At 47.2% G+C, this 25,997-nt stretch overlaps 1 protein-coding gene across 1 annotated transcript in view; it reads left to right on the forward strand.

The window, feature by feature from the left end:
• The first annotated feature begins 7,609 nt into the window (after nucleotides 1–7,609).
• Nucleotides 7,610–25,997, forward strand: part of LOC141098584 (cytochrome P450 2K1-like) — a 187,872-nt gene continuing 169,484 nt past the window's right edge. Inside the window, exons 1-2 of the mRNA XM_073586494.1 lie at nucleotides 7,610–7,691; nucleotides 7,901–8,097. Of these exons, the coding sequence (XP_073442595.1) occupies nucleotides 7,918–8,097 (180 nt within the window). The 5' untranslated portion in view covers nucleotides 7,610–7,691; nucleotides 7,901–7,917. The remainder of the gene's footprint in view (nucleotides 7,692–7,900; nucleotides 8,098–25,997) is intronic.

The raw sequence follows: 25,997 nt of genomic DNA on the forward strand, positions 1-25,997 counted from the left end.
ATGTTGCATGTAGTATATATGTATGTTGCATGCATGTAGTATATATGTGGTTTATATGTAGTATGCATGTTGCATGCATGTGGTATATATGTAGTATGTATGTTGCATGTAGTATATATGTTGTATATATGCATGTTGCATGCATGTAGTATATACTGTATGTAGTATGCATGTTGCATGCATGTGGTATATATGTAGTATATATGTAGTATGCATGTTGCATGCATGTAGTATATATAGTATGTATGTAGAATGTATGTAGTATGTATGTAGCATGTAATATGTACAGTATGTTGTATGTATGTTGCATGTATGTAGCATATATGTAGTATGTATGTAGCATGTAGTATGTATTTTTTCTTTTTTGTACATTCAACACATAGGCTGGATGATGGGACTACTACTGTCCCATCATTGGCTAATGTGTCAATCACCGTCACGGTAGCAGGCATCGCCCGATGGGACTTGTAGTCCCATTGGACGATCCTGCACAGACCCCCGCAGCCTGCACAGACCCCCGGACAGTCGGTACAGACCACCGGCAGTCGGCACAGCCCCCCGGCAGGCCGGTACAGACCCCCGGACAGTCGGTACAGACCACCGGCAGGCCGGCACATCCCCTCGGCAGGCCGGTACAGACCCCCGCAGCCTGCACAGCCCCCCGGCAGGTCGGCACAGCCCCCCGGCAGGCCGGTACAGACCCCCGGCAGGCCGGTACAGACCCCCGGACAGTCGGTACAGACCACCGGCAGGCCGGCACAGCCCCCCTGCAGGCCGGTACAGACCCCCGCAGCCTGCACAGACCCCCGGACAGTCGGCACAGCCCCCCGGCAGGCCGGCACAGCCCCCCCCCGGCAGGACGGTACAAACCCCCGGCAGTCCGGTCAGACCCCTGGACAGTCGGTACAGACCACCGGCAGGCCGGCACAGCCCCCCCCGGCAGGCTGTTACAGACCCCCGGCAGTCCGCTCAGACCCCCGGGCAGTCGGTACAGACCACCGGCAGGCCGGCACAGACCCCAGGCAGGCCGGTACAGACCTCCGGCAGTCGGCACAGACCCCCGGGCAGTCGGCACAGACCCCCGGGCAGTCGGCACAGACACCCGGCAGGCCGGTACAGAGCCACGGGCAGGCCGGTACAGACCCCCCCGGAAGGCCCGAACTGACAGCGCATCATTATGCGCACAGACCGCGCATCATGATGATGTCATTTTGGCAGCCAATCAGAGCCACAGCAGTGGCTCTTTGCATTATGGGAACTTCCGATTCCGATATTGAAAAAATATCGGTACTCGGTATCGGAATTCCGATACAGCGAATATCGGCCAATACCTGATATTTGCAGTATCGGAATGCTCAACACTAGTAGTATGTATGAATGTTGCATGCATGTGGTATATATGTAGTATGCATGTAGTATATATGTTGTATATATGTAGTATGCATGTTGCATGCATGTGGTATATACAGTATGTAGTATATATGTAGTATGCATGTTGCATGCATGTAGTATGCATGTTGCATGTAGCATATATGTATGTTGCATGCATGTAGTATATATGTGGTATATATGTAGTATGTATGTTGCCTGCATGTAGTATATATGTAGAATGTATGTTGCATGTAGTATATATGTTGTGTATATGCATGTTGCATGCATGTATCATATATGTTGTATGCATGTTGCATGTAGTATATATGTAGTATGCATGCTGCATGCATGTGGTATATATGTAGTATGTATTTTTTTTTTTTGTACATTCAACACTACTACTGTCCCATCATTGGCTAATGTGTCAATCACCGTCATGGTAGCAGGCATCGCCCGATGGGACTTGTAGTCCCATCGGACGATCCTGCACAGACCCCCGCAGCCTGCACAGACCCCCAGACAGTCAGCACAGACCACCGGCAGGCCGGTACAGACCCCCGCAGCGTGCACAGACCCCGGGACAGTCGGTACAGACCACCAGCAGGCCGGCACAGCCCCCCGGCAGGCCGGTACAGACCCCCGGCAGTCCGTACAGACCCCCGGGCAGTCGGCACAGACCCCCGGGCAGTAGGCACAGAGTAGTATATATTTATGTTGCATGCATGTAGTATATATGTGGTATATATGTAGTATGTATGCATGTTGCATGCATGTAGTATATATGTAGTATGTATGTTGCATGTAGTATATATGTAGTATGTATGTAGTATATATGTATGTTGCATGCATGTAGTATATATGTAGTATGTATGTTGCATGTAGTATATATGTAGCATATATGTATGTTGCATGCATGTAGTATGCATGTTGCATGCATGTAGTATGCATGTTGCATGCATGTAGTATATATGTAGTATGCATGTTGCATGCATGTAGTATATATGTAGGTTGCATGCATGTAGTATATATGTGGTATGTATGTTGCATGCATGTAGTATATATGTAGTATGCATGTTGCATGTAGTATATATGTAGTATGCATGTTGCATGCATGTAGTATATATGTAGTATGCATGTAGTATATATATATGTATGTTGCATGCATGTAGTATATATGTGGTATATATGTAATATGCATGTTGCATGTAGTGTATATGTATGTTGCATGCATGTAGTATATATGTAGTATGTATGTTGCATGCATGTAGTATATATGTAGTATGTATGTTGCATGCATGTGGTATATATGTAGTATGTATGTAGCATGTAGTATGTATTTTTTTTTGTACATTCAACACATTAGCCGGATGATGGGACTACTACTGTCCCATCTTTGGCTAATGTGTCAATCACCGTCAAGGTAGCAGGCATCGCCCGATGGGACTTGTAGTCCCATCGGACAATCCTGCACAGACACCCGCAGCCTGCACAGACCCCCAGACAGTCGGCACAGACTACCGGCAGGCCGGCACAGCCCCCCGCAGCCTGCACAGACCCCCGGACAGTCGGTACAGACCACCAGCAGGCCGGCACAGCCCCCCGGCAGGCCGGTACAGACCACCGCAGCCTGCACAGACCCCTAGACAGTCGGTACAGACCACCGGCAGGCCGGCACAGCCCCCCACAGCCTGCACAGACCCCCGGACAGTCGGTACAGACCACCGGCAGGCCGGCACAGCCCCCCGGCAGGCCGGTACAGACCCCCGGCAGGCCGCACAGACCCCCGGAAGGTCCGTACACCCCCCCGAGAGGCTGTACAAGGACAGAAAAGGGTTTTTCTTATTCCGATACCGGAAGTCCCATAGACTTGAATGGGACTTCCGGTATAGGAATCGGCGATACCCGATTCTTTTTTCGTATCGGGCCGATACCATCCGATCCGATATTTTAGGGTATCGGATGGTATCGCTCAACACTACTAATGGCTGCAATGAAACAAAGAGTTATTATTATTATTATTATTATTATTATTATTATTATTATTATTATACATTTATATAGCGCCATTTATTCCATGGCGCTTTACATGTGAAAAGGGGAAATATAGACAAGTACAATAAACATGTGTAAGACAAGGCACACACAAATACAGAAGGAGAGAGAACCCTGCCCTCGAGGGCTCACAGTCTATAGGGATGGGTGAGGATACACTAGGAGAGGGTAGAGCTGGTTGTGCGGTGGTTCAGTAAACTGAGGATCATTGCAGGCTGTAGGCTGGTCGGAACAGGTGGGTCTTCGGGTTCTTCTTGAAGGTTTCTGTTGTTGGTGAGAGTCTGATGTGTTGCGGCAGAGAGTTCCAGAGTATGGGGGAGGCACGGGAGAAGTCTTATATGCGGTTGTGGGAAGCAAAGATGAGGGGGGAGTACAGAAGGAGAACTTGAGAGGATCGAAGGTTGTGTGAGGGTAGGTATCGGGAGACCATGTCACAGATGTATGGAGGAGACAGGTTGTGGATGGCTTTATATGTCAAGTATTGTGTGTCATGTTTAGGGTTTTGAACTGGAGCCTCTGGTCAAAAGGAAGCCAGTGAAGGGCCTGGCATAGGGGGGGAGGCTGGGGAATAGCGGGAGGACAGGTGGATTAGTCGGCAGCAGAGTGTAGGATGGACTGGAGTGGTGCCAGAGTGCTGGAGGTGAGGCCAGAGAGTAGGAGGTTGCAGTAGTCAAGGTGGGAGATGATAAGGGCATGCACTTGTGCTTTTGTGGTTTCATGGTAGAGGAATGCGTGGATCCGGGAAATATTTTTGAGCTTGTGGCAGCAGGAGGAGACAGGGGCTTGAAAGAGAGGGCAGAGTCGAGGATTACCCCAAGGCACCGAGCGTGCGGGACTGGGGAAAGCAAGCAGCCATTGGCATTGATGGATAGGTCTGGTGGAGGGGTAGAGTGAGATGGGGGAAAGATGATGAATTCTGTTTTGTCCATGCTCAGTTTGAGAAAGCAAGCAGAAAAGAAGGCTGAAATAGCAGGCAGACATTTTGGGATTTTAGTCAGTAAGGAGGTGAGGTCAGGTCCTGATCTACGTGTCATCGGCGTAGAGATGTTACTGCACACCGTGGGATTCTATGAGCTGACCCAGGCAAAGGGTGTAGATGGAGAAGAGTAGGGGTCCGAGGACTGAGCCTTGAGGAACACCGACAGACAGGGGGAGAGGTGAGGAGGTGGTGTGTGGGAGGAAGACGCTTAATGTTCGGTCTGTTAGGTATGATGAGATCAAGGATAGGGCCAAGTCTGTGATGCCAAGAGATGAGAGAATCTGTAGCAGGAGGGAATGATCCAAAGCGTCGAAGGCAGAAGACAGGTCCAGGAGAAGGAGGACAGAGTAGTGTTGCTTGCTCTTGGCAGTTAGTAGGTCGCTAGTGACTTTAGTCAGGACAGTTTCAGTTGAGTGATGCTATCGGAAGCCAGATTGTAACTGGTCAAAGAGGGAACAGGAGGAGAGGTTGGAGGACAGTTCAAGATATACACTGTGTGCATAATTATTAGGCAAATGAGTATTTTGATCACATCATCCTTTTTATACATGTTGTCCTACTCCAAGCTGTATAGGCTTGAAAGCCACCTGCCAATTATGTAAATCAAGTGATGGAGGGGGAAATGACTAGTTCCTTACTAGGTGGGGGATTACAGGAGATAGAGAAAAATAAAGTAGCATGGGGGTGATAGTAAAAAGAAGCTGAAACATTGCAGTGGTGTTATAGTCCATTACCTTATCTTCAAATTCCAGTCCAATTCGAGTCTAATTCACAGTAGTGTAATTAGAAATCTGCAATTTGAAAGATAAAAATTTAAAGAGGTCTGAATACTTCCCTACCCACTGTATATGTTAACACAGCCCCTACCACAGGCCGCACCGAAGCATGAGAGTATCATTAACTGAAAACTACAAATAAAGATTAAACAACAACCACAAAATGAATTTCATCAACCAAGGTATAATTTTTATCAGTATAATGGTGCCAACCTGACAGTGACTGTAGTTTGCTGAGAACAATCCTGCTGACAGGTTCATTTAAAGCTATGATGCTATACTTTGTATGTCAATGACTTATGTTGTGCCCCAAGTGACTGAGTGCCACATAAGATTTACATAAGAGTGTGAGGTCTAGTGAAGAATAGCAGCACCAGAGGCCTGGAAAGTCAAGATGATAGAAGATATAAGGGAGGAAACAGAGGAGCAATGGTGGCAGCAGGAGAGGTATGAATAGGACTGAATCTTTAAAATCTAGTAAAAAAAAAGGCCATCAGTTTGCTGGAATTCCAACAAATTGATTATTTCACTTCTAATAATAATAATCTTTATTTATATGGCGCCAACATATTCCGCAGTTCTTTACAGTTTAACAGTTTCAAATACAACAGTCATAAGTAACAACGTTAACAATACAATAATTAAAGCAAAATAAGCTGCCCCTGCTGGTGAGAGCTTACAATCTACAATGAAGTGGGGGAGATACAAAGTGCAGGTGTGTATTTACAATGATGGTCCAGCCATCTTGAGGGAGTGAGCGATAGATGGAGATAATGAATGGGCTACACACACACACTTACACATAAAATGACTGATTAGGGAACATGATAGGCCACTCTGAACAAATGTGTTTTGAAGGAGCGCCTGTCATGATCCAGACTGAGTTTTGAGTCTTGTCTACCCCTTTCCCGGTCTTGTCATGTCAGAGGTTACCTTTGCTTTGCCTCGTTCTGGTTTCAGGTCAGCTATTTCTCCCCGCTGCACCCTGCAGGCAGTGTCAGTTATACTCTCTCGTACGGCGTTAGTAGTTGACTCTGGTGATACTCTGATTTGGCCTCCTGTGTTTTGCTGACTTTGCCCGTGTCTGTTCATCCCCTCTCCTTGTCCCGACTCAGTGTTTTCTCCTTCGTGTTTGGACTTCCTGGTATTTGAATCGGCTTTGACCCTGACCTGACCTCATCTCTGGATATTGGTACTTCTGCTTTTGTCTGGTTTTGACCTACTGGCGCTCTGCTGACTCTGAGCTTGGTGTTTCCTTTTGTAGTGTGTGACTGTGTAGGTTTTGACCTGGTTTGTTTAACTGATCTGCTACCACCTAGTGGTAGCCTCACTGCAGCACTGCAGGTCTGATATTGCAGACTTACTGTCCTCCCTCCACTCTATTGCCATCTAGTGGAGCTTGCAGCTCCCTGTATAGCTGCAGTGTGACAGCACCTAAAACTGTGCAAGTTGTGGATGGTCCTAGTTTCTTGGGATAGAGCATTTCAAAGGATTGGAGCAGCGCGGGAGAAGTCTTGGAGTCAGGAGTACGGATTAGTGCAGAGGTTAGTCGAAAGTCATTTGCAGAGTGCAGCGATCGGCTAGGCCAATAGCCAGAAATGAGGGAGGAGATGTAAGGGGGTGCCGCACTGTGGAGAGCTTTGTGGGTGATAACAAGTACTTTGAATTGAATCCTGTAGTGAATGGGCAGCCAGTGTAATGACTAGCGAAGAGCGGACACGTCTGAGTACCGATTACCCTGGCTGCTGCATTAAGGATGGACTGGAGAGGAGAAAGTCAAGTAAGGGAGTGGCCAATTAATAGAGCATTACAGTAGTCCAGGTGGGAGTGGATCAAGGAGACAGTGAGAGTTTTTGTTGTTTTCATGGTGACCTATATTTTGGTCAGAAGAGTTCCCTGTAAGTAGATCACATAGTGCCCAATGCAAATCTCCCAGCTGTCAAAGCCAGCGTACATATTAAAGTCAGCTAAACACTCCAATATCAATGGGATTGACTGACTATAATTGAAGGCCTTCAGCATCACATTCAACAGATGATTTGGGGGAAGAGAAGGATCCTGATCTTTTTGTTTTCTTAGGGGATAAATCTTCCCTGGAGGTGTCTAACAGCAGTGGTGTCTGACAGCAACTTATTCCTCCCCCCTCATTGGTTGTGCCGAGCATTTATGTGTATGGAGAATAACAATCCACCGAGCCTCCGATCAGCCAACAGCTACCACATCTGTATAACCAGCTCCAGCTGTAGGAGAACAAAGACGATCCTCACCACTGGTCTGTGCTATTCATGGACATGTTGGGTCCCCCAGTCAGTTAGGTTTAATTTGTATCTGAACTCTGTTACGGGAAAACTTTGCTCCATAGCACAGCAAACCTCAAAGAAAACAATTTCTTGGCCCGGATATCTGGGCGGGTTGTAAATATCACATCACATTTTCAGTGTTATATAAGGTGAATCAGAACTGCAAAATCACACTGAAGAGCAGGATCCAGTCGGGGACATTTCACTACCAACGTAAGCATAAATGCTGAGGGATAGAAAAGTAGTACTGAGAATACAGAAGGATTTTTTGTATGGTAGGATAGAATTATAGATATTCTGTAAAAAAAATGAAAGAGAAAGAAAGAAAAAGAAAGAAAGACATGCAATACATAAATAGACATAGATAAGATAATGTTTATAGATGTTTGCACATTTATATGTTTCTATTTGTCTTTCTACAGAAACCCTTCCTGGCATTATGATCCCATCTGATCCCATCACACTGGTTCTGTCTATTATTTTGTGTCTTTTTTTTGTCCTGCTTTTCTTCGGACGGAAAAAAAATACTTATAATTTGCCCCCCGGACCTCGGCCGCTACCAATCATTGGAAATCTGCACATTCTAGACATGAAGAGACCATATCTGACAATGCACGAGGTAACATTCAGTATATTGACTACATTATCCTAAACGGTTATGATTCTACTGCCTGGAAGGAATGGGAATATAATAAGTTGCATAACGAAGAGAGAAAATATTTAAAGGGTTTGTTTATTGTAGACTTTATTCACACAGTTTGCTTGTATTTTTTTGGCTTAAATATACAGTGGGGACAAAAAGTATTTAGTCAGTCACCAATTGTGCAAGTTCTCCCACTTAAAAAAGATGAGAGAGGCCTGTAATTGACCACAACTATGAGAGTCAAAATAAGAAAACAAATCCAGAAAATCACTTTGTCTAATTTGGCAAGATTTATGTTCCAAATTATGGAGGAAAATACATATTTAGTCACCTAAAAACATGCAAGATTTCTGGCTCTCACAGATCTGTAACTTCTTTAAGAGGCTCCTCTGTCCTCCACTCATTATCTGTAGTAATGGCACTTGTGAACTTATTATCAGTATAAAAGACACCTGTCCACAACCTCAAACAGTCACACTCCAAACTCCACTATGGTGAAGACCAAAGAGCTGTCGAAGGACACCAGACACAAACTTCTAGCCCTGCACCAGGCTGGGAAGACTGAATCTGCAATAGGCAAGCAGCTTGATGTGATGAAATCAACTGTGGGAGTAATAATAAGAAAATGGAAGACATAAAAGACCACTGATAATCTCCCTCGATCTGGGGTTGCATGCCAGATCTCACCCCGTGGGGGTCAAAATGATCACAAGAAAGGTAAGCAATAATCCCAGAACCACATGGGGGGAACTAGTGTATTAAATACACGATGCTGGGACCAGCGTACCAAAGGTTACCATCAGTAACACACTATACCGCCAGGAGCTCAGACTCTGCAGTGACAGACGTATCCCCCTGCTTAAGCCAGTACATGTCCTGGCCCATATGAAGTTTGCTAGAGAGCATTTGGATTATCCAGAAAAGTATTGGGAGAATTTCATATGGTCTGTTGAAACCAAAGAAGAACTGTTTGGTAGAAACAAAACTCATCGTGTTTGGAGGAGAAAGAATGCTGAAATGCATCCAGAGAACACCATACCTACTGTGACGCATGCAGATGGCAGCATCATTCTTAGGGGCTGTTTCTCTGCAAAGGGACCAGGAAGACTGATCCGTGTACATGAAAAAATGAATGGGGCCATGTATCATGAGATGTTGAGTACAAACCTCCTTCCATCAGCAACGGCACTGAAGATGAAGCATGGATGGGTCTTTCAGCATGATAATGATCCCAAGCACACCATCAGGGCACTGAAGTAATGTCATCGCCAACAAAGGATATATAACAAAATATTGAGATGAACTTTTGTTAATGACCAAATACTTATTTTCCACCATAATTTGCAAAATAAATCTTGCCAAATCAGACAAGGTGATTTTCTGTATTTGTTTTCTCATTTTGACTCTCAAAGTTGTGGTTTACCTATGATGTCAATTGCAGGCCTCTCTCATCTTTTTAAGTGGGAGAAGTTGCATAATTGGTGGCTGACTAAATAATTTTTTCCCCACTGTATATTCTACATATGTATATACAACTCTGGCCAAAATTAAGAGTGTCATGATCCAGGCTGGACCTGACAGTTTAAATGGAAAAGTGAACTTTTTTTCCTTTGGCTTGGTGCCAAAGTGTGTTTTGATTGCCCCCATTAGAATTATTACACGTGGTGTTTCATTCTAAGTTGCCCAGTGGTGGTGAGTGGTATCGCACCTTAGTTTTAGGGTTAATGTGCACTTAATTACAAATCAGGTGTTAGGCTCTATAAAAGAGAGCCAGGTGGGTTCAATCACTGTTGGTGATATTGTGTGTCATTTTGCAAGTAAGCCTGGGGGAGGAAGGAGCTGAACATGAGTCCTGCGCAGCCCAGCCAGAGGAGACGAGTGGCAGCTAGGTGGTCAGCAAGAAGGGCTGGCATGGCGAGGTGGAGTCACAGTTTATGGTGTTGGCAGGAAGTGCTTGCATGGCTTGGTGGAGTGACGACTAGGGAGAGAGTTGCACTCAGCATGCGGGACTTGTTTGCTGAGAGCTGGACTCAAGCATGCTGGACGTTTTAGCAGAAGCTGAACTCATCTTTGGGACTCTGTTACTGGACAGCTGCAATTGGTGGTGGACTCTGCTCCAAGGCTGCACTATCGTGAAGGATCCAGTTATGGTGATGGATCCGGGTGGAGGAGAAGATGCACACAGGTGGTGGGCTCTGTTGCTAGGAGCGTACGCAACAGAGCAAAGCTAAGTGGTGTTTCCCCTGTTTTGTCATCTTTCCTCATGTGTGTTTTAGTGCAGTGGTGGGATTAGTTTCCACACCGACCAATTCCCTAGTGAGGGTTTAGGTCAGGGCGAGCTAGGGTTTTTAGGTTCCTGTTGCGCGCCCGGTGCGGAACCGGCATAGGGAACGTTAGGAGTGCAGGTACACTGGCTCAGGGGAGCTCAGGAGGTCTCCACTTCCCTATTCCCTATCGCAGGGCCCACCATTGTTAATGTTTCCCAGGTTTCCCTTATTGTTTAAATTCGCCTTACTGGAGGCGGGGTTTCCAGACTTGTATATACGTGTAATGTCTAAATTCGCCAGTTGGAGGCGGTGTATCCAGCTGCACGTGTTTATTATTTAAATTCGCCCCACTGGAGGCGGTGTATCCAGGGTCACGTGCGTCACATGGGTTCGCCTTGCGGTACTCACTGCGTCCAGACATGTGTGATCGTGACAAAGAGACCACGACATCAAAACTCTGTCATGGGCAGCCCAATCTCCAGACCAGAACCCCACTGAAAACCTCTGGAATGTAATCAAGAAGATGATGGATAGTCACAAACCATCAGAGAAGAACTGCTTACATTTTTGCTCCAGGAGCAGTATTGAAATACTGGTGGAAAGCACCCAAGACGCATGAAGGGTGTGATTAAAAATTATGGTTACTCCACAAAATATTGATTCCTGAACTCTTCATGAGTTAAAACATTAGTATTGTTTCTAAATGATTATGAACTTTTTCCTTTGCATTATTTGAGATCTTAAAGCACTGAATTTTTTGTAATGTTGATCATTTCTCATTTTCAGAAAAAAAAATACAAAATTTATTGCTTAGAAATTTGGAGACATGTTGTCTAAAGTAGTTTACAGATTAAAAGAACAATTTACATTTCACTCAAAAACATATCTATAAGTGCTCATACTCACATGCGAGAAACTCGGATGAGTCTCGCACGTCAATACCCGGCACTGCCACCGGCACTCGGATCAGAGCGTTCAGCTGGATAGAAATACATGTAGCTGAATGCTCCGATCCGAGTGCCAGCGGCAGTGCCGGGTATTGACGCGCGAGACTCCTCTGTTTTTTGCATGTGAGTATGAGCCCTAAAGAGAAAAATCAGACAAACTGAAAATTTGAAAGTCGTCTGTTATTTTTTGTCAGAGCTGTATAGAGAATGTATTGAATATACTGTATATAGTATATACATAAAACCCCTTTGAAGAGACATACAGTAGGGCCTCCTGAAATCAAGGTTCAAAGTATTAGGAAGTGGGTCTCCCATACTGTTTGTCTATGAAGAGAATGCAAGGGCTGCCAAAAATTAGGAGGCACTGCAATGCCCCTTGGTAAAGATGTGGAAGAGGACCTCATAAAAAATGTTCCCATTAGAAAGAAGCCAATCTCCTATATTTGTAATGCCCTTGCACTAAGTGTATGGGCTGACAAACATTTACCCCTGCGGGGTACACTTGGACATACTGTATAATGATTTTTTCTTACCGGCATCATAAACACCCTTTAAAAAAATTATGTGGGTGTTGCATTACGGACCACGGTCACCCTGGTGATATGGTGGTGGAGGATTTGGATGAGGAAAAGGAGGAAGACAACAGCAAATAGCCAAAATCAGGAAGCATATACTCATGTGTGGGTAAGAAGAAGTTAATGGGAATAGACCTCCCCAAAAAAGACACTGGATTTGAGTTTGTTACGCTGCTACCATTTAGTGGTGTTGAGAAATCTGGCCTAATCAGTCCTTGTTCATTTTTATAAGAGTCAGCCTGTCAGCATTTTCATTCGACAGGTGGATGCTCTTATCATATATAATTCCACCAGCGGCACTAAAAATACGCTCTGACAAAATGCTAGCTGCAGACCAGGTCAGGACCTCCAAGGCATAGACAGCCAGTTCATGCCATGTGTCCAGCTTGGATACCCAATAATTATAATGCACAGAGAAATCACGGAGGACGTTTATACAGTCAGCAAAGTACTCCCTCAGCATCTTCCCAAACTTTGCACTAATTGTGAGAGTACCCCGCAACTCAGGGCTTGTGCGATGGGAGGGTCTGAGAAAACTCTCCCAGAACTTTGACAGCATTCCCCTGCCTCTGCTGGATAGGAGTTGTGTCTCCCTTGCCTGTACTCCTTGGTTGTCCATCAAACTGTGACCTGTGCCACCAGCGGTTTCAGATTTGAATTTTTTTAATATTTTCTCAACAAGGGCCCTCTGGTACTGCCCCAATTTAGTCCGCCTCAGGAACAAGAGATAGAAAGCTCTCATAGTAGGGTGGGTTTAGAAAGGTCACCAATCGGTAATGACTGTCACCCAAAATTTGGAGAACGCGACGGTCACGGGAAAGGCTACGTAACATAATGTCATCCATGTGTGCCAGACTGCTAATAAGAAAGACTTCCGTGTCTTCACCAAGAGAATGACTGACCATGCTGTCCTCCTCCTCATCTTCCCTGTCCTCAAGCCATCCATGCTGAACAGACGGTTTGACAGTTGTGCTTATAGTACTGTCTATAGCGCATTAAAGTAGCTCCTGTTCCTCCTCCTCCTGTTCCTCTTTTCACCCAATCCACTTTGGGATGAGATGAGGCTGGGCTGTGTGTAATCATCCTGTATGGTTACTTGCTCTATCTCATCATGCTCTGGCTGCAATGCATCCTCTTTGATTGTGAGCAGAGAGGGTTTCAGAACACAGAGAAGAGGGATGGTACCGCTAATTATGGCGTCATCACCTCTCAACATCTTGATGGAGTTCTCAAAGTTTTAGCGGATAGTACATATGTCTGACATCCATGTCCACTCCTGTGGTCTTATGTGTTGGCTCTAATCTGAATGTTGCTGGTAGTCTGATTGAATGTTGTTGGGTCTGAACTGTTGATGCTGGTAGTCAACCACAGCTTTCTTCTGCTCAAAAATTCTTTCCAACATCTGCAGTGTAGAGTTCCAACATGTGGGGACATCACAGCCAAAAGCTGCAAACACTGCTGAAACACGGAAAGGGCGGTGGAAGCTGTAGCTTACTTCCTAAAATGGGCACACAGATGGCACACTTTGACAGACAGATCCAGCAGCTCCGGGGTAGGCTTTGAGAAACTGCTGAACCACGAGGTTAAGCACATGGGCCAGGCATGGTACGTGTGTGCACACCTCACCTCAGAGCCGCCACCAGTTTCTGGCCATTGTCACACATGACCATGCCTGGGTGTAGGTTCAGCATTGTCAGCCACAGATCTGCCTTCTCTTTCAGAGCTGTCCACTACTTTTCAGCATTGTGCAGTTTGTCACCAAAGCATATTAGCTTCAGCACAGCCTGTTGGTGCTTGGCTGAGGCAGTGCTGCAGTGCATCCAGCTAGTAACTGATGTGGCCATTTCAGAAATGGAGGCTGAAGAGAAGGAGGAGGATGAGGTGCATGAACTGTAGACTGTGGGGGCAACCCTGATTGACGTAGGGTCTGCAATCCTCAGAGATGGGAGGACATTTTCCATCCCAATGTCTGACTGGGTGCCGTCTTCGGAGTGTGACATCAGCGAGATGTACCGTCCCTGCCTACGAGCACTTGTCCATGTGTCCATGGTTAGGTAGACTTTCCCAGTAACTGCATTGTTGAGGGCACGGCTAATGTTCTGGGCTAGTTGAGTGTGTGAAATGACAGGTGCACGGCAGGAGGCAGCTTCGCATGTACTATGGACAGGGGATTGACTTGCACGCACAACAGCAGAAGAAGCAGTGATGTCACCCGCAGATACTGTTCCTGGACCCTGGGGTTCGGCCCACAAAGTCTGGTGCTTTGCTGCCATGCGCCTGATCACCTGATCATGCTGGTGGTAGTAATGCTGGTAGTTTTGCTACCCCTGCTGATGCTGGCCTGGCAGGTGGGGCAAATGGACTTTTTGGGGTTATCGACAGAGTCTTTAAAAAACAACCAGACTCAGGAAGACCTAACAGTTTTAATGGCAACATCCGTCATGCTGGTGTTACGGGGAACAGTTGCCTGCCTTCTGTCTGCAACCACCATACTACTTCTTCCTGCCTGTTGGGGTGCTACTCCTCCCTCTCCCTGTGTGCTGCTGTCCTCGTTCTGAATGTCCTCCTGCCAGCATGGTTCAGTTACTATATCATCCACCACCTCGTCTTCCACTTCCACACCCTGGTCCTCCTCTTCCACACCCTGGTCCTCCTCCTGACTTACTGGCAATTGTGTATCATCATCGTCCACCTCTTGTGACACTTTCCCACCATCGCCTTTGTGTGAACGTGGCTGCTCATATATTTGGGCATTACTACATGTGATCTCCTCTTACCTCGCTTCAAGTGAACCGGGCGAGAGGCCCGAACCTATAAATGGAAAAATTAGCAGCTTTTCGGAGTGTCCAAGTGTGGGATCAGTTGTGTCCAGGCACTAGGCATGGTGGGAGAAAGGAGGATCAGGGTGAGGAATATGTGGTCCAGAATCACGGCTACTGAGACTTGACCATGTGAAGACAGGGTGGTGGAGGTGGAGAGAAAGTGACTGGAAGCATTTTTTGCTATCCAAGTGTGGTAGGGGCCGGGACTGGGGGGTGGTCCACTGCTTACCACATCCGGACGACACAGGCACCAGGCGAAGCAAGGACAAGACAGAGGCAGAGTTCAGTTGTAACAGTTCCGGATTTTATTCGTTGTCCTCCTGACGACCACAACCATGCACTGCAGTTCTTTACAGTTCTCCGTCTACAGGCCCGGGCACCTGCACCTTTCCTCCAGTCGAAGTAACGTCCCTCGTGGATATTTCCCTGGGGCTGTCCTAGACCAATCTACCGCCAGCGCTTCACCTGCCCAAGGTCGTCGTCCAATCGGTACCCCCGGGGCCTCGTCTGTCCTGCCGTCCATCGGGTCAGGGCCACCCCCCTGACTGTCTCTTTTCTCTCAGTCCCCTAGTCGAGCTCTTCACTGTCCACCGTCTTCTGCCGAGCTCCTCCCTGGACTCACCTGCCTGGAACCCCAACCAGTCCTATTTATCCCCTCTCTCACTGGGAATTCCCCTCCTGGGTTCCTATCTCCCTGCCCCCCATGACTAAACGTTTCTCAAGCCCTAAGCTGCTGTTGAGTCCTGAACTACTCACCCCTGCCATCTTGTGGTCATGTCTAGGTACTGCACTCTCTTGTCTGTCTTTCCCAGCTATCACCCTGCTGTCCTTGTCAATCTACGTCCATAGTGCACCAACCGCTCCCTCCTGCTTCCAGTCAAGTCTGTCCATCAAGTCAACTTCCCCACACTCAGCCTCCCTACCTACGTCATCCTGAAGCTTGTCCACAGTCTGTTGTCGGACCGGTCGTTGGGCCAAACCCGCTGCCCACGGGGGCCGAACCAAACCAGGAGCATCATGCTCCGAGCAGCCTACTGCCACTCACCGGCACGCACGCCACGTAACAACTTCTTTCAGGTTGGCGAGGTCCACCCGGACTACACTACGGCGTGTACCCCCCACTTCTCTCCCCTTCTACTATCTTCAGCTGTCCGGAACGCCAGGACCGAGACCTGTTGCCTACCAGGTTATCACTGGTGCCCGTCCGTCCTTTTGTGGTGTCCGCGGTGTCGGGGACTTGACTGATGGACCACTGTCTGGTTCAATGTTCTTCGTCTCTTCGTCCTTAACTTAAAAAGAGTCATGGTCGGCGTCTTCGTCACATCTACCTCATACCCGGAACCTGTTACACACACATTTTTTTAACACACTACTCATTAAATCAACTTTTAACATACCGTATATATGATTACCACTACTTCAATAACAATAGGAGATACTCAACTGGTGTAACCCCCTTTTGCTTTTTTTCTTTGCTTTTCTTTTCCGTTTTCCTCTTTTTTTTTTCAACACATTTTCTCACAACATCTTTAAAGCAGAATATAACTACGCCCCCTTCCTTTAGCATTAGTACTTCCTCCTCTACACCCCCGCTATATCAGGAGAAAACAACCAATAAAACATTTTCCTTAACTTGGATGCATAACTGTCCTTTTAGGCCTGCACAATGATGCAGCGATATCCCGGTAGTCCAGGCCATCTCTTGACGGCCAATGTTACGCCAATTCAGCAGGGAACTCCACAGCAATGGAGCTGCTGGGGTGTCTCGACTGTTCCTGGGCCCCAACTGTTCTCTTTGCCCAGGGCTCAGGGGTCATCTCCCTCCTGAGAGATGCATCAAAAGGGGAAGAAGGGGCGGAAGGTGGTTCCATGGCGCGCGTTCCGCGCCAGTTCTCTGCTTGGGAGCCAGCAGTTCACCACCAGTGGTGGCGTGGACGCGTTTATCTCTGTCGACGTGGTGACTTCGCTCCATCCAGCTCCCAGCTCCTGCAGCTCCAACCACAGGTGAGGGACCGGGGTCATTGACCGATGAGAAGGGGAGCGTCAAAGCAGGGGCCTGTTAGTGTGGATGGCAGATGGCTCCGCAGAGGCGGTGGAGCCCGATGACCCGGCCGAAGCCGCAATCCAGAGTGGGGCTGGAACAGCAACGGACCTTGATGGGCAGGCAACAGCCACGGTATGGAGTGCGGCAGAGGCGGCCCCAGGTATCGGTGAGCATGCCGCAGCTGGAATCATGAGTGAGGCAGAGGCGGCCACAGGTGCTGCTGGGTAGGCCGCGGCCGGTGCCGCCTGCGAGCCAGAGGAGGCCGCGGAGCAGGCCGCAGCCAGGGCCGAAGATGGAGTAGCGGCGGCTGTGAGCAAGGAGGCTGTGGAGACAGATGGCCCAGTCTTCGCTGGTCTGCTCTGCACCGGCGACGTGGGATGGGGCGCCGCCGGACGCGGCGGCTCGGGATCATCGATGAAGGAGTCGGTCGGCCCTGCGGGGCCACCGAGTCTTCGGGAGCATGGGGTGTGGGAACGGGATCTGCCTGTGGGGCCGCCGGCCAAGCCGGGTGAATGCTCACCTTCCCCGGCACCGCAGCTCCTTCCAGGCCATTCCACCGTTCTCCCAGGGGTCTGTGCGGGGAGTCGCTGATCTCCGCTGCTCCTCCGCAGCTCCCGGTCCCGTCATTGGAGGTCCACTGCTGTTCCTCATCTCGCCGTCCGGCAGGACCAGCCTCCAGGCCCGATAGTTCCGCAGAGGGGGTCAGTAACCGTTCCCCCAGCGGCTGCCCCGGGTAGTCCAATTCAGCACCAACCTCCTCCTGCCCAGCGGTCACCAGCGCTGGAGAGGCACAGAGCCTTTTTCGGGTTTTCCTCTGATTCCAAACACAGTCCCAATTTGTATTCCCCTCGTGCACCATCTTGCAAAGTTTCTTTCCCGGTCCGGATCCTCTGACAAGCGATGATCCGGAACAAAGTCTCCAAATTATAGTCCACAGGTGAGCAGTCTTGTAATCCACAGGTATTTGTAATCCACGAGTGAACAGTTCTTTTGGAGTCCTCCTGGCGCAGGCCTGCCGCGGAAGATGTCGTATTAGCGGCGGCGATCCTGCCGACTACGCCAAATGTGGCAGGGGCCAGGATTGGGGGGGTGGTCCACTGCTTACCACTTCCAGACGACACAGGCACCAAGCAAAGCAAGGACAAGACAGAGGCAGAGTTCAGTTGTAACAGTTCCGGATTTTATTCGTCGTCCTCCTGACGACCACAACCACGCACCGCAGTTCTTTACAGTTCTCCGTCTGCAGGCCCAGGTACCTGCACCTTTCCTCCAGTCGAAGTAACATCCCTCATGGATCTTTCGCTGGGCCTGTCCTAGACCAATCTACCACCAGCGCTTCACCTGCCCGAGGTCGTCGTCCAATCGGTACCCCCGAGGCCTCGTCTGTCCTGCGGTCCGTCAGGTCAGGGCCACCCCCCTGACTGTCTCTTTCCTGTCAGTCCCCTAGTCGAGCTCTTCGCTGTCAACCGTCTTCTACCGAGCTCCTCCCGGGACTCACCTGCCTGGAACCCCAACCAGTCCTATTTATCCCCTCCTGGGTTCCTATCTCCCCGCCCCCCATGACTAAGTGTTTCTGAAGCCCTAAGCTGCTGTAGAGTCCTGAACTACTCCCCCCTGCCATCTTGTGGTCATGTCTAGGTACTGCACTCTCTTGTCTGTCTTTCCCAGCTATCACCCTCTGTCCTTGTCAATCTCCGTCCATAGTGCACCAACCGTTCCCTCCTGCTTCCAGTCAAGTCAACTTCCCCACACAAGCAGCAACCTTTTGACACTGCTCTGGGTTCAATAGTGGTGTGCTGCTGCGGTCCCCTAGTGATTGGGACAGGAAGGTCTGGTAAGAAAATGTGGGTGTTTGATGTGGCACAATTTCAGCTTGCCCACAGCCATGGCCTCTGCATGCACCATCACATCACGTCCAGTTCCCTGTCCCTTGCCACATGCCTTGCTCATTTTAAATGGAGGGCAATATTTTCCAAGTTCATTACAAATGGATGAATTTGGAGTTAACTTATACAGTATGTGATCTGTGTGACGGACAAACTCAGTTTAAAATATCTGGCCTGCAGGTAACTTTTTTTTCAGAAAACTGGTGTCAATACCTTGGGTAAGGCTGGTTTCACATTAGCGCATTTTACATGCAGCGCTTGGCACCGCTAAGCCCTGCCCCCTGCCCGCCCCATCCGGTCATCGCCTCCTACTATCGCACATGGCTGCATGCGATCTGTGCACCCTATCTTTAGCATAGGGTGCGCAGACCATGCGCTGGCTGTGCGCTAGTAGGATTTTGGCGTGCACTGCGCACTTTTGAATGTGCGCCGAGCGCGCCAAAATGCAACATGGTGCGTTCGGCGCACACCAGCGTACTTTCAAAAGTGGGCAGCGCACGCCAAAATCCTACTAGCGCACGGCCAGCGCACGGTCTGCGCACCCTATGCTAATGATAGGGTGTGCAGATCGCATGCAGCCGTGTGCGATAGTAGCAGGCGATGACCGGATGGGGCGGGCATGGAGCGGGGCTTAGCGGCGCCGTGCGCTGCATGTAAAATGCGCTAATGTGATACCAGCCTAAGACACCGCAAAAATGTAAATTGAGTCCTGAAATGGCACAATTTTGAGCTCACTGATATGTGATCCGTGTGATGGACCCCAGTTTAAAATATCTGACCTGTAGGTAACAATTTTTTTTCCTGCGAAATGGTGTCAATAACTTGGGTAAAACACTGCCAAAAAAATTAAAAGGAGCCCTGAAATGGCACAATTAAGAGCTGAAAATTGAGTGTGAAGAGATTACTTGTTTTTTAAGTGGGTAGATAAGTAGGGAGAGATTTAGTAGGAGGGAGGGTGAAAGGCAGGCGTCAGGATGTCTTTTCATCACTGCAAGTACGTGCTGCAGATCTCTGCTATTTTCCATTGTATTGCATAATAGTTAGTATTATAAACAGACTGTGGTATTAGGGTGAAATAGGGAGCGTTTCATCCACTACCAAAATTTAAATTCAGCTATTTGTAGAGGGAAATACTACTAATACCAGCATATACAAAACCATTTTTAGGGTTACATAATATTCGTGTGCAGGGTCAGACGGGGCACTGACATCTGCTGTCATATAGGGCCAGCATCTGTCTAGCCAGCGGTGTGTTAATAGTGGCACACCACACAGCTGCTATGGGGCCCCCGTTGCCCACGGAGCAGCAGTGGGTGACAGGAAGCCAAAGCCTGCTCCCATTGCTAAAGTGAATTGAATATTCATGCTTCTCCATGCCCCCATGGGCGTGGAGAGGAGTGACTTCATTTCACTTTAATAGCGGGCACTATTAGCTGCAGGCTGTGGCTAACACTGCCGCTGTCAGGTCCCGCAGACCAGGGCCCCGACTCCCCCAGGGGCTCCCAGCCCACGTGACTGATATGGGGGTGACCCAGTGTTAGAGCCACCCACAAGTGGCGTGCAACATTCAACGGTATCAGCATCAGATGCCGATAAAGTTGAAAGCAATGGAAGAGAGAGCATCACATGACACTCCTTCTTCCATCATCCTCCTCTGCCTCTGACACACAGTGGGTGTGCAGTGATGTCACTTCACCGCATACTCGCTGTATGCTGGGCAGACTGCAGCGCAGCTCCTGACATCGGAGCAGAGCCGCCACCGGAATTATTATTATTATTTATTTATATAGCACCATTGATTCCATGGTGCTGTACATGACAAGGGGTTACATACAAACTACAGATATCACTTGCAGTAAACAAACTAACAAAGACAGACTGATAAAGAGGGGAGGAGACCCTGCCCTTTTGGGCTTACATGCTACAGGATGGTGGGGAAGGAGACAGTAGGTTAGTGGGTTGCAACAGTTCCAGTGTTGGTTGAGGTGATATCTCCGGTAGTGGTGAGGAGGTAGCGAGGTCATTGCAGGCTGTAGGATTTCTTGAAGAGGTGAGTTTTCAGGTTCCGTCTGAAGGTTCCAAATGTGGTTGATAGTCGGACATGCTGGGGCAAAGAATTCCAGAGGATAGGGGCTAAATGTGGAGGAGAAAAGGAGGTCTTGGGAGGACCGGAGATTACGTGAGGGAAGGTATTAGGAGATTAGCTCAGAGGCAGATGGGAGAGACAGGTTATAGAAGGCCTTGTAGGTCAGTATTAGTAATTTGAGCTGGATACACTGAGGGAATGGGAACCAGTGAAGAGATTTTCAGAGGGGAGAAGTGGATGTGTAGCGAGGAGAAAGATGCGTTAGTAGGGCAGCAGAGTTAAGGATGGACTGGAGAGGTGTGAGGGTGTTAGCAAGGAGACCACATAAAAGGATGTTGCAGTAATCGAGGCGGGAGATGATGAGGGCATGCACAAGCATTTTAGTAGATTGCGGGTTGAGGAAGTGACGGATTCTGGAAATATTTTTGAGCTGGAGACGACAGGTGGTGGAGCGAGCTTGGATTTCTTGTTTGAAGGACAGGGCAGAGTCAAGGGTTACTCCGAGGCAGCGGACCTCTGCTATGAGGGAAAGCATGATGTCATCAGTTGTTATAGATAGGTTAGGTAAGGAAGATCTGTAAGATGGAGGAAGGATGATGAGTTCAGATTTGTCCACATAGAGCTTGAGGAAGCGAGAAGAGAAGAAGGAGGATATGGCTGATAGACACTCTGGGATTCTGGACAGCAGAGAGGTGACGTCTGGGCCAGAGAGGTAGATCTGAGTGTCATTAGCATAATGGTGGTACAGGAATCTGTACAGGGACTTTATGAGTTTCCCCAGACCAAGTGTATAGATTGAGAAGTAGAGGGGTCCTAAAACAGAGCCTTGAGGGACTCCATCAGAGAGAGGGTGGGATGAGGAGGTAGTGTAGGAGTGGGAGACACTGAATGTGCAGTTGGAAAGGTATGAGGAGATCCAGGATAGGGCGAGGTCTTTGATGCCAAAGGAGGAGAGGATCTGTAGTAGGAGGCAGTGGTCAACTGTCGAATGCAGAGGGCAGGTCTAGAAGCAGGAGTATAGAGTATTGTCCTTTTGATTTGGCTGCAAGTAGGTTGTTAGTAATTTTGGTCAGGGCTGTCTCAATGGAGTTATGGGGGCGGAAACCAGTTAGTAGATTGTCAAAGAGCAAGTTAGATGAGAGGTGGGAGGAAAGTTCAGCGCGGACATGCTGCTTCAGGAGTTTGGAAGCGAATGGGAGTGAGGAGGAGAGGTGAGCCTAGTGGGTTTTTTTTTATATATATAGTGAGTACTGGTTGCATGATACTCCATATGAGGGGGGCAGCATGATACCCCATGAGGAGGGCTGCATTAAACTCTGAGGGGGCTACATTATATTCTGTGGGAGGGACTGTATTATTCTATATGAAGGGGACTGCATTATACCCTATAAGGGGGATGCAATATATTCTATGAGGGAGCTGCATTATACTATATTAGGGGGTGAATTATACACTATGGGGGCTACATTATACCCTATAGGGGCTGCATTATACTCTATGATTCTGGCTGCATTATATTCTATGGGGAGCTACATTATATTCTATGAGGAGGCTGCATTATAATATATGAGGTCTGCATTACATTCTGTGGGGGGCTTCATTATTCTATATGAGGGGGATACTTTACATACTATGTTGGGGCTGCCTTGTACCCTAACAGGAGGTTAGTTTATATTCCATGAGGGAGGCTACCCCAACCCCTGCTACATAATTAAGATGTGTACTACCTTATATTATACCCTGATATTAGTGTGTTTTACTGCACAATTGGTGGTCTTGTATTTATTTCTATGTAGCTCCATAGTAGGCCATAAGAATTATTTATATGGAGGGCCCAAGGTGCTTCAGTCCAACACTGTTCCTGTGTAACAGCCTATAAACATTTTTTGATAGCAAAATAATATTCCTCAGTGGCAGCATATAGTAACATCCATTTTAAAAGCTAATTGCTAAATAATATTCTTCGTCTATTGCTTAAGTACTTAATATTCATCTAGCAGTTGTGCGACTGGTGCAAAACGTCCTGAGCTACAGAAATGCCACTATTTACCATTAACTTCCCTGAATCTGCTGTTGGCTTGTCTCATAAAAGCGATGTAAAAAAATCCCCCAAAATTTCTATTGGTTAAAAAAATAGTGTCTCTTTATCTACCAGTTTCCAGGTGGAGATAATCAAACATGACAATTTAGCAGTGACAATTATTTTCATTAATTGTGTGATTCACCGCGCTATGCTGAGCAGATGTATACAAAAAAACAAAAGGGAAATAAATACTTAACAGCAGTTATACGTACTTACTTAAAAATGAAGTTGATGTAGAATATTCTGTGTAAGTTGAGATTCCTACGTGGTAAGTAGTTTGCAGGTTATCTGATGGTAGAGATCTTGTTTTTATAGCTGCTGATGCTATTGGAACAATGATATATTAAGGTACCAATAAAACATACAAAAGGTCACACCACTCCTCGCATGTCCACCATACTCACTGGTTGTATCGTAACGTTTATATTCTCTTCGGGGTGTTCCCTTTATGGTGGATCAATTGATAAAATACTAAATATGAAGAGAATTTCAATTACTATCAGTGACCACAACCTTGATATTCAGTCCCAGTTCCTGGGGTACATATGCACTTACTTGTGCTAGATTTGTTATGCTACCCAGGTGTAAATCCTGATAGACTCTCTATAATGGTCTTTGTTGGCTTTATTTAGAGCCGGTGCAGGGACGATATCCACTGTTGAAAAAAATGACAAAGTGCTGGGTAAGGAGGGATCCACTAAACCCACAAATAGTGCTAGCGTTCCAGTAGCCCGTTAGTCCTCGTCGGACTTCTATGCACTTACTTCTGCTGATTGCTCTGGCGCAATCTGGCTGAGGCAGCGGCTCTGGCTGAGGGAGCGGCTGCTGATGGAGCGATAAGCTATGCAGCGTGTAGTAGGGGAGCGGGTAGACGCCAGCACCTCGTGTACTCCGGCCGGAAGTATTGACGAGGACGCGGCGAGAGTAGGGGGGGGGCGGAGCTACTGTGACGTCACAGGCAGGGAGGAGGACGGGTGCACGAGAGGCACAAACCAACCAACATGTTTCGAGGGGGGCTTCCCTCTTCGTCAGGGCTATGCTGAATGCCTGTCAGCCCGTCCTTATATAATAGCTCACCCAGCTGCAACCCATACCAATCATTAGTCTTGGGCAGAAATGTATGGGGGTTTTTTTGTTTTTTTTTCCCTCTCTCTGTGTGTATTGTTGCCTCAAGATATGCCTTGCTGCTATAATTGCAATATTATATTGTTGATTTATTAAAATGTATAGTCCGCTTTGTCTCCTAAATAATAAAAGTATACAGTGGGGCAAAAAAGTATTTAGTCAGTCAGCAATAGTGCAAGTTCCACCACTTAAAAAGATGAGAGGCGTCTGTAATTTACATCATAGGTAGACCTCAACTATGGGAGACAAAAAAAATCCAGAAAATCACATTGTCTGTTTTTTTTTTTCCTTTTATTTGCATATTATGGTGGAAAATAAGTACAGTCATATGTAAAAGTTTGGGCACCCCTATTAATGTTAACCTTTTTTCTTTATAACAATTTTGGTTTTTGCAACAGCTATTTCAGTTTCATATATCTAATAACTGATGGACTCAGTTATATTTCTGGATTCAAATGAGGTTTATTGTACTAACAGAAAATATGCAATCTGCATTTAAACAAGATTTGACCGGTGCAAAAGTATGGGCACCCTTATCATTTTCTTGATTTGAACACTCCTAACTACTTTTTACTGACTTCCTGAAGCACTAAATTGGTTTTGTAACCTCATTGAGCTTTGAACTTCATAGCCAGGTGTATCAAATCATGAGAAAAGGTATTTAAGGTGGCCACTTGCAAGTAGTTCTCCTATTTGATTCTCCTATGAAGAGTGGCATCATAGGCTCCTCAAAACAACTCTCAAATGATCTGAAAACAAAGATTATTCAACATAGCTTTTCAGGGGAAGGATACAAAAAGTTATCTCAGAGATTTAACCTGTCAGTTTCCACTGTGAGGAACATAGTAAGGAAATGGAAGAAAACAGGTACAGTTCTTGTTAAGCCCAGAAGTGGCAGGCCAAGAAAAATATCAGAAAGGCAGAGAAGAAGAATGGTGAGAACAGTCAAGGACAATCCACAGACCACCTCCAAAGACCTGCAGCATCATCTTGCTGCAGATGGTGTCACTGTGCATCGGTCAACAATACAGCGCACTTTGCACAAGGAGAAGCTGTATGGGAGAGTGATGCGAAATTATCTGTTAGTACAATAAACCTCATTTGAATCCAGAAATATAACTGAGTCCATCAGTTATTAGATATATGAAACTGAAATACATGTTGCAAAAACCAAAATTGTTATAAAGAAAAAAGGTTAACATTAATAGGGGTGCCCAAACTTTTACATACGACTGTATTTGGTCAGAAACAAGTAATCAAGATTTCTGGCTCTCACAGACCTGTAACTTCTTCTTTAAGAGTCTCCTCTTTCCTCCACTCATTACCTGTAGTAATGGCACCTGTTTAAACTTGTTATCAGTATAAAAAGACACCTGTGCACACCCTCAAACAGTCTGACTCCAAACTCCACTATGGTGAAGACCAAAGAGCTGTCAAAGGACACCAGAAACAAAATTGTAGCCCTGCACCAGGCTGGGAAGACTGAATCTGCAATAGCCAACCAGCTTGGAGTGAAGAAATCAACTGTGGGAGCAATAATTAGAAAATGGAAGACATACAAGACCACTGATAATCTCCCTCGATCTGGTGCTCCACGCAAAATCCCACCCCGTGGGGTCAGAATGATCACAAGAACGGTGAGCAAAAATCCCAGTACCACGCGGGGGGACCTAGTGAATGAACTGCAGAGAGCTGGGACCAATGTAACAAGGCCTACCATAAGTAACACACTACGCCACCATGGACTCAGATCCTGCAGTGCCAGACGTGTCCCACTGCTTAAGCCTGTACATGTCCGGGCCCGTCTGAAGTTTGCTAGAGAGCATTTGGATGATCCAGAGGAGTTTTGGGAGAATGTCCTATGGTCTGATGAGACCAAACTGGAACTGTTTGGTAGAAACACAAATTGTCGTGTTTGGAGGAAAAAGAATACTGAGTTGCATCCATCAAACACCATACCTACTGTAAAGCATGGTGGTGGAAACATCATGCTTTGGGGCTGTTTCTCTGCAAAGGGGCCAGGACGACTGATCCGGGTACA

Source organism: Dendrobates tinctorius, unplaced genomic scaffold (genome assembly GCF_039654945.1).
Source record: "Dendrobates tinctorius isolate UK_male_01 unplaced genomic scaffold, ASM3965494v1 ptg000093l, whole genome shotgun sequence".
NCBI lineage: Eukaryota > Metazoa > Chordata > Amphibia > Anura > Dendrobatidae > Dendrobates > Dendrobates tinctorius.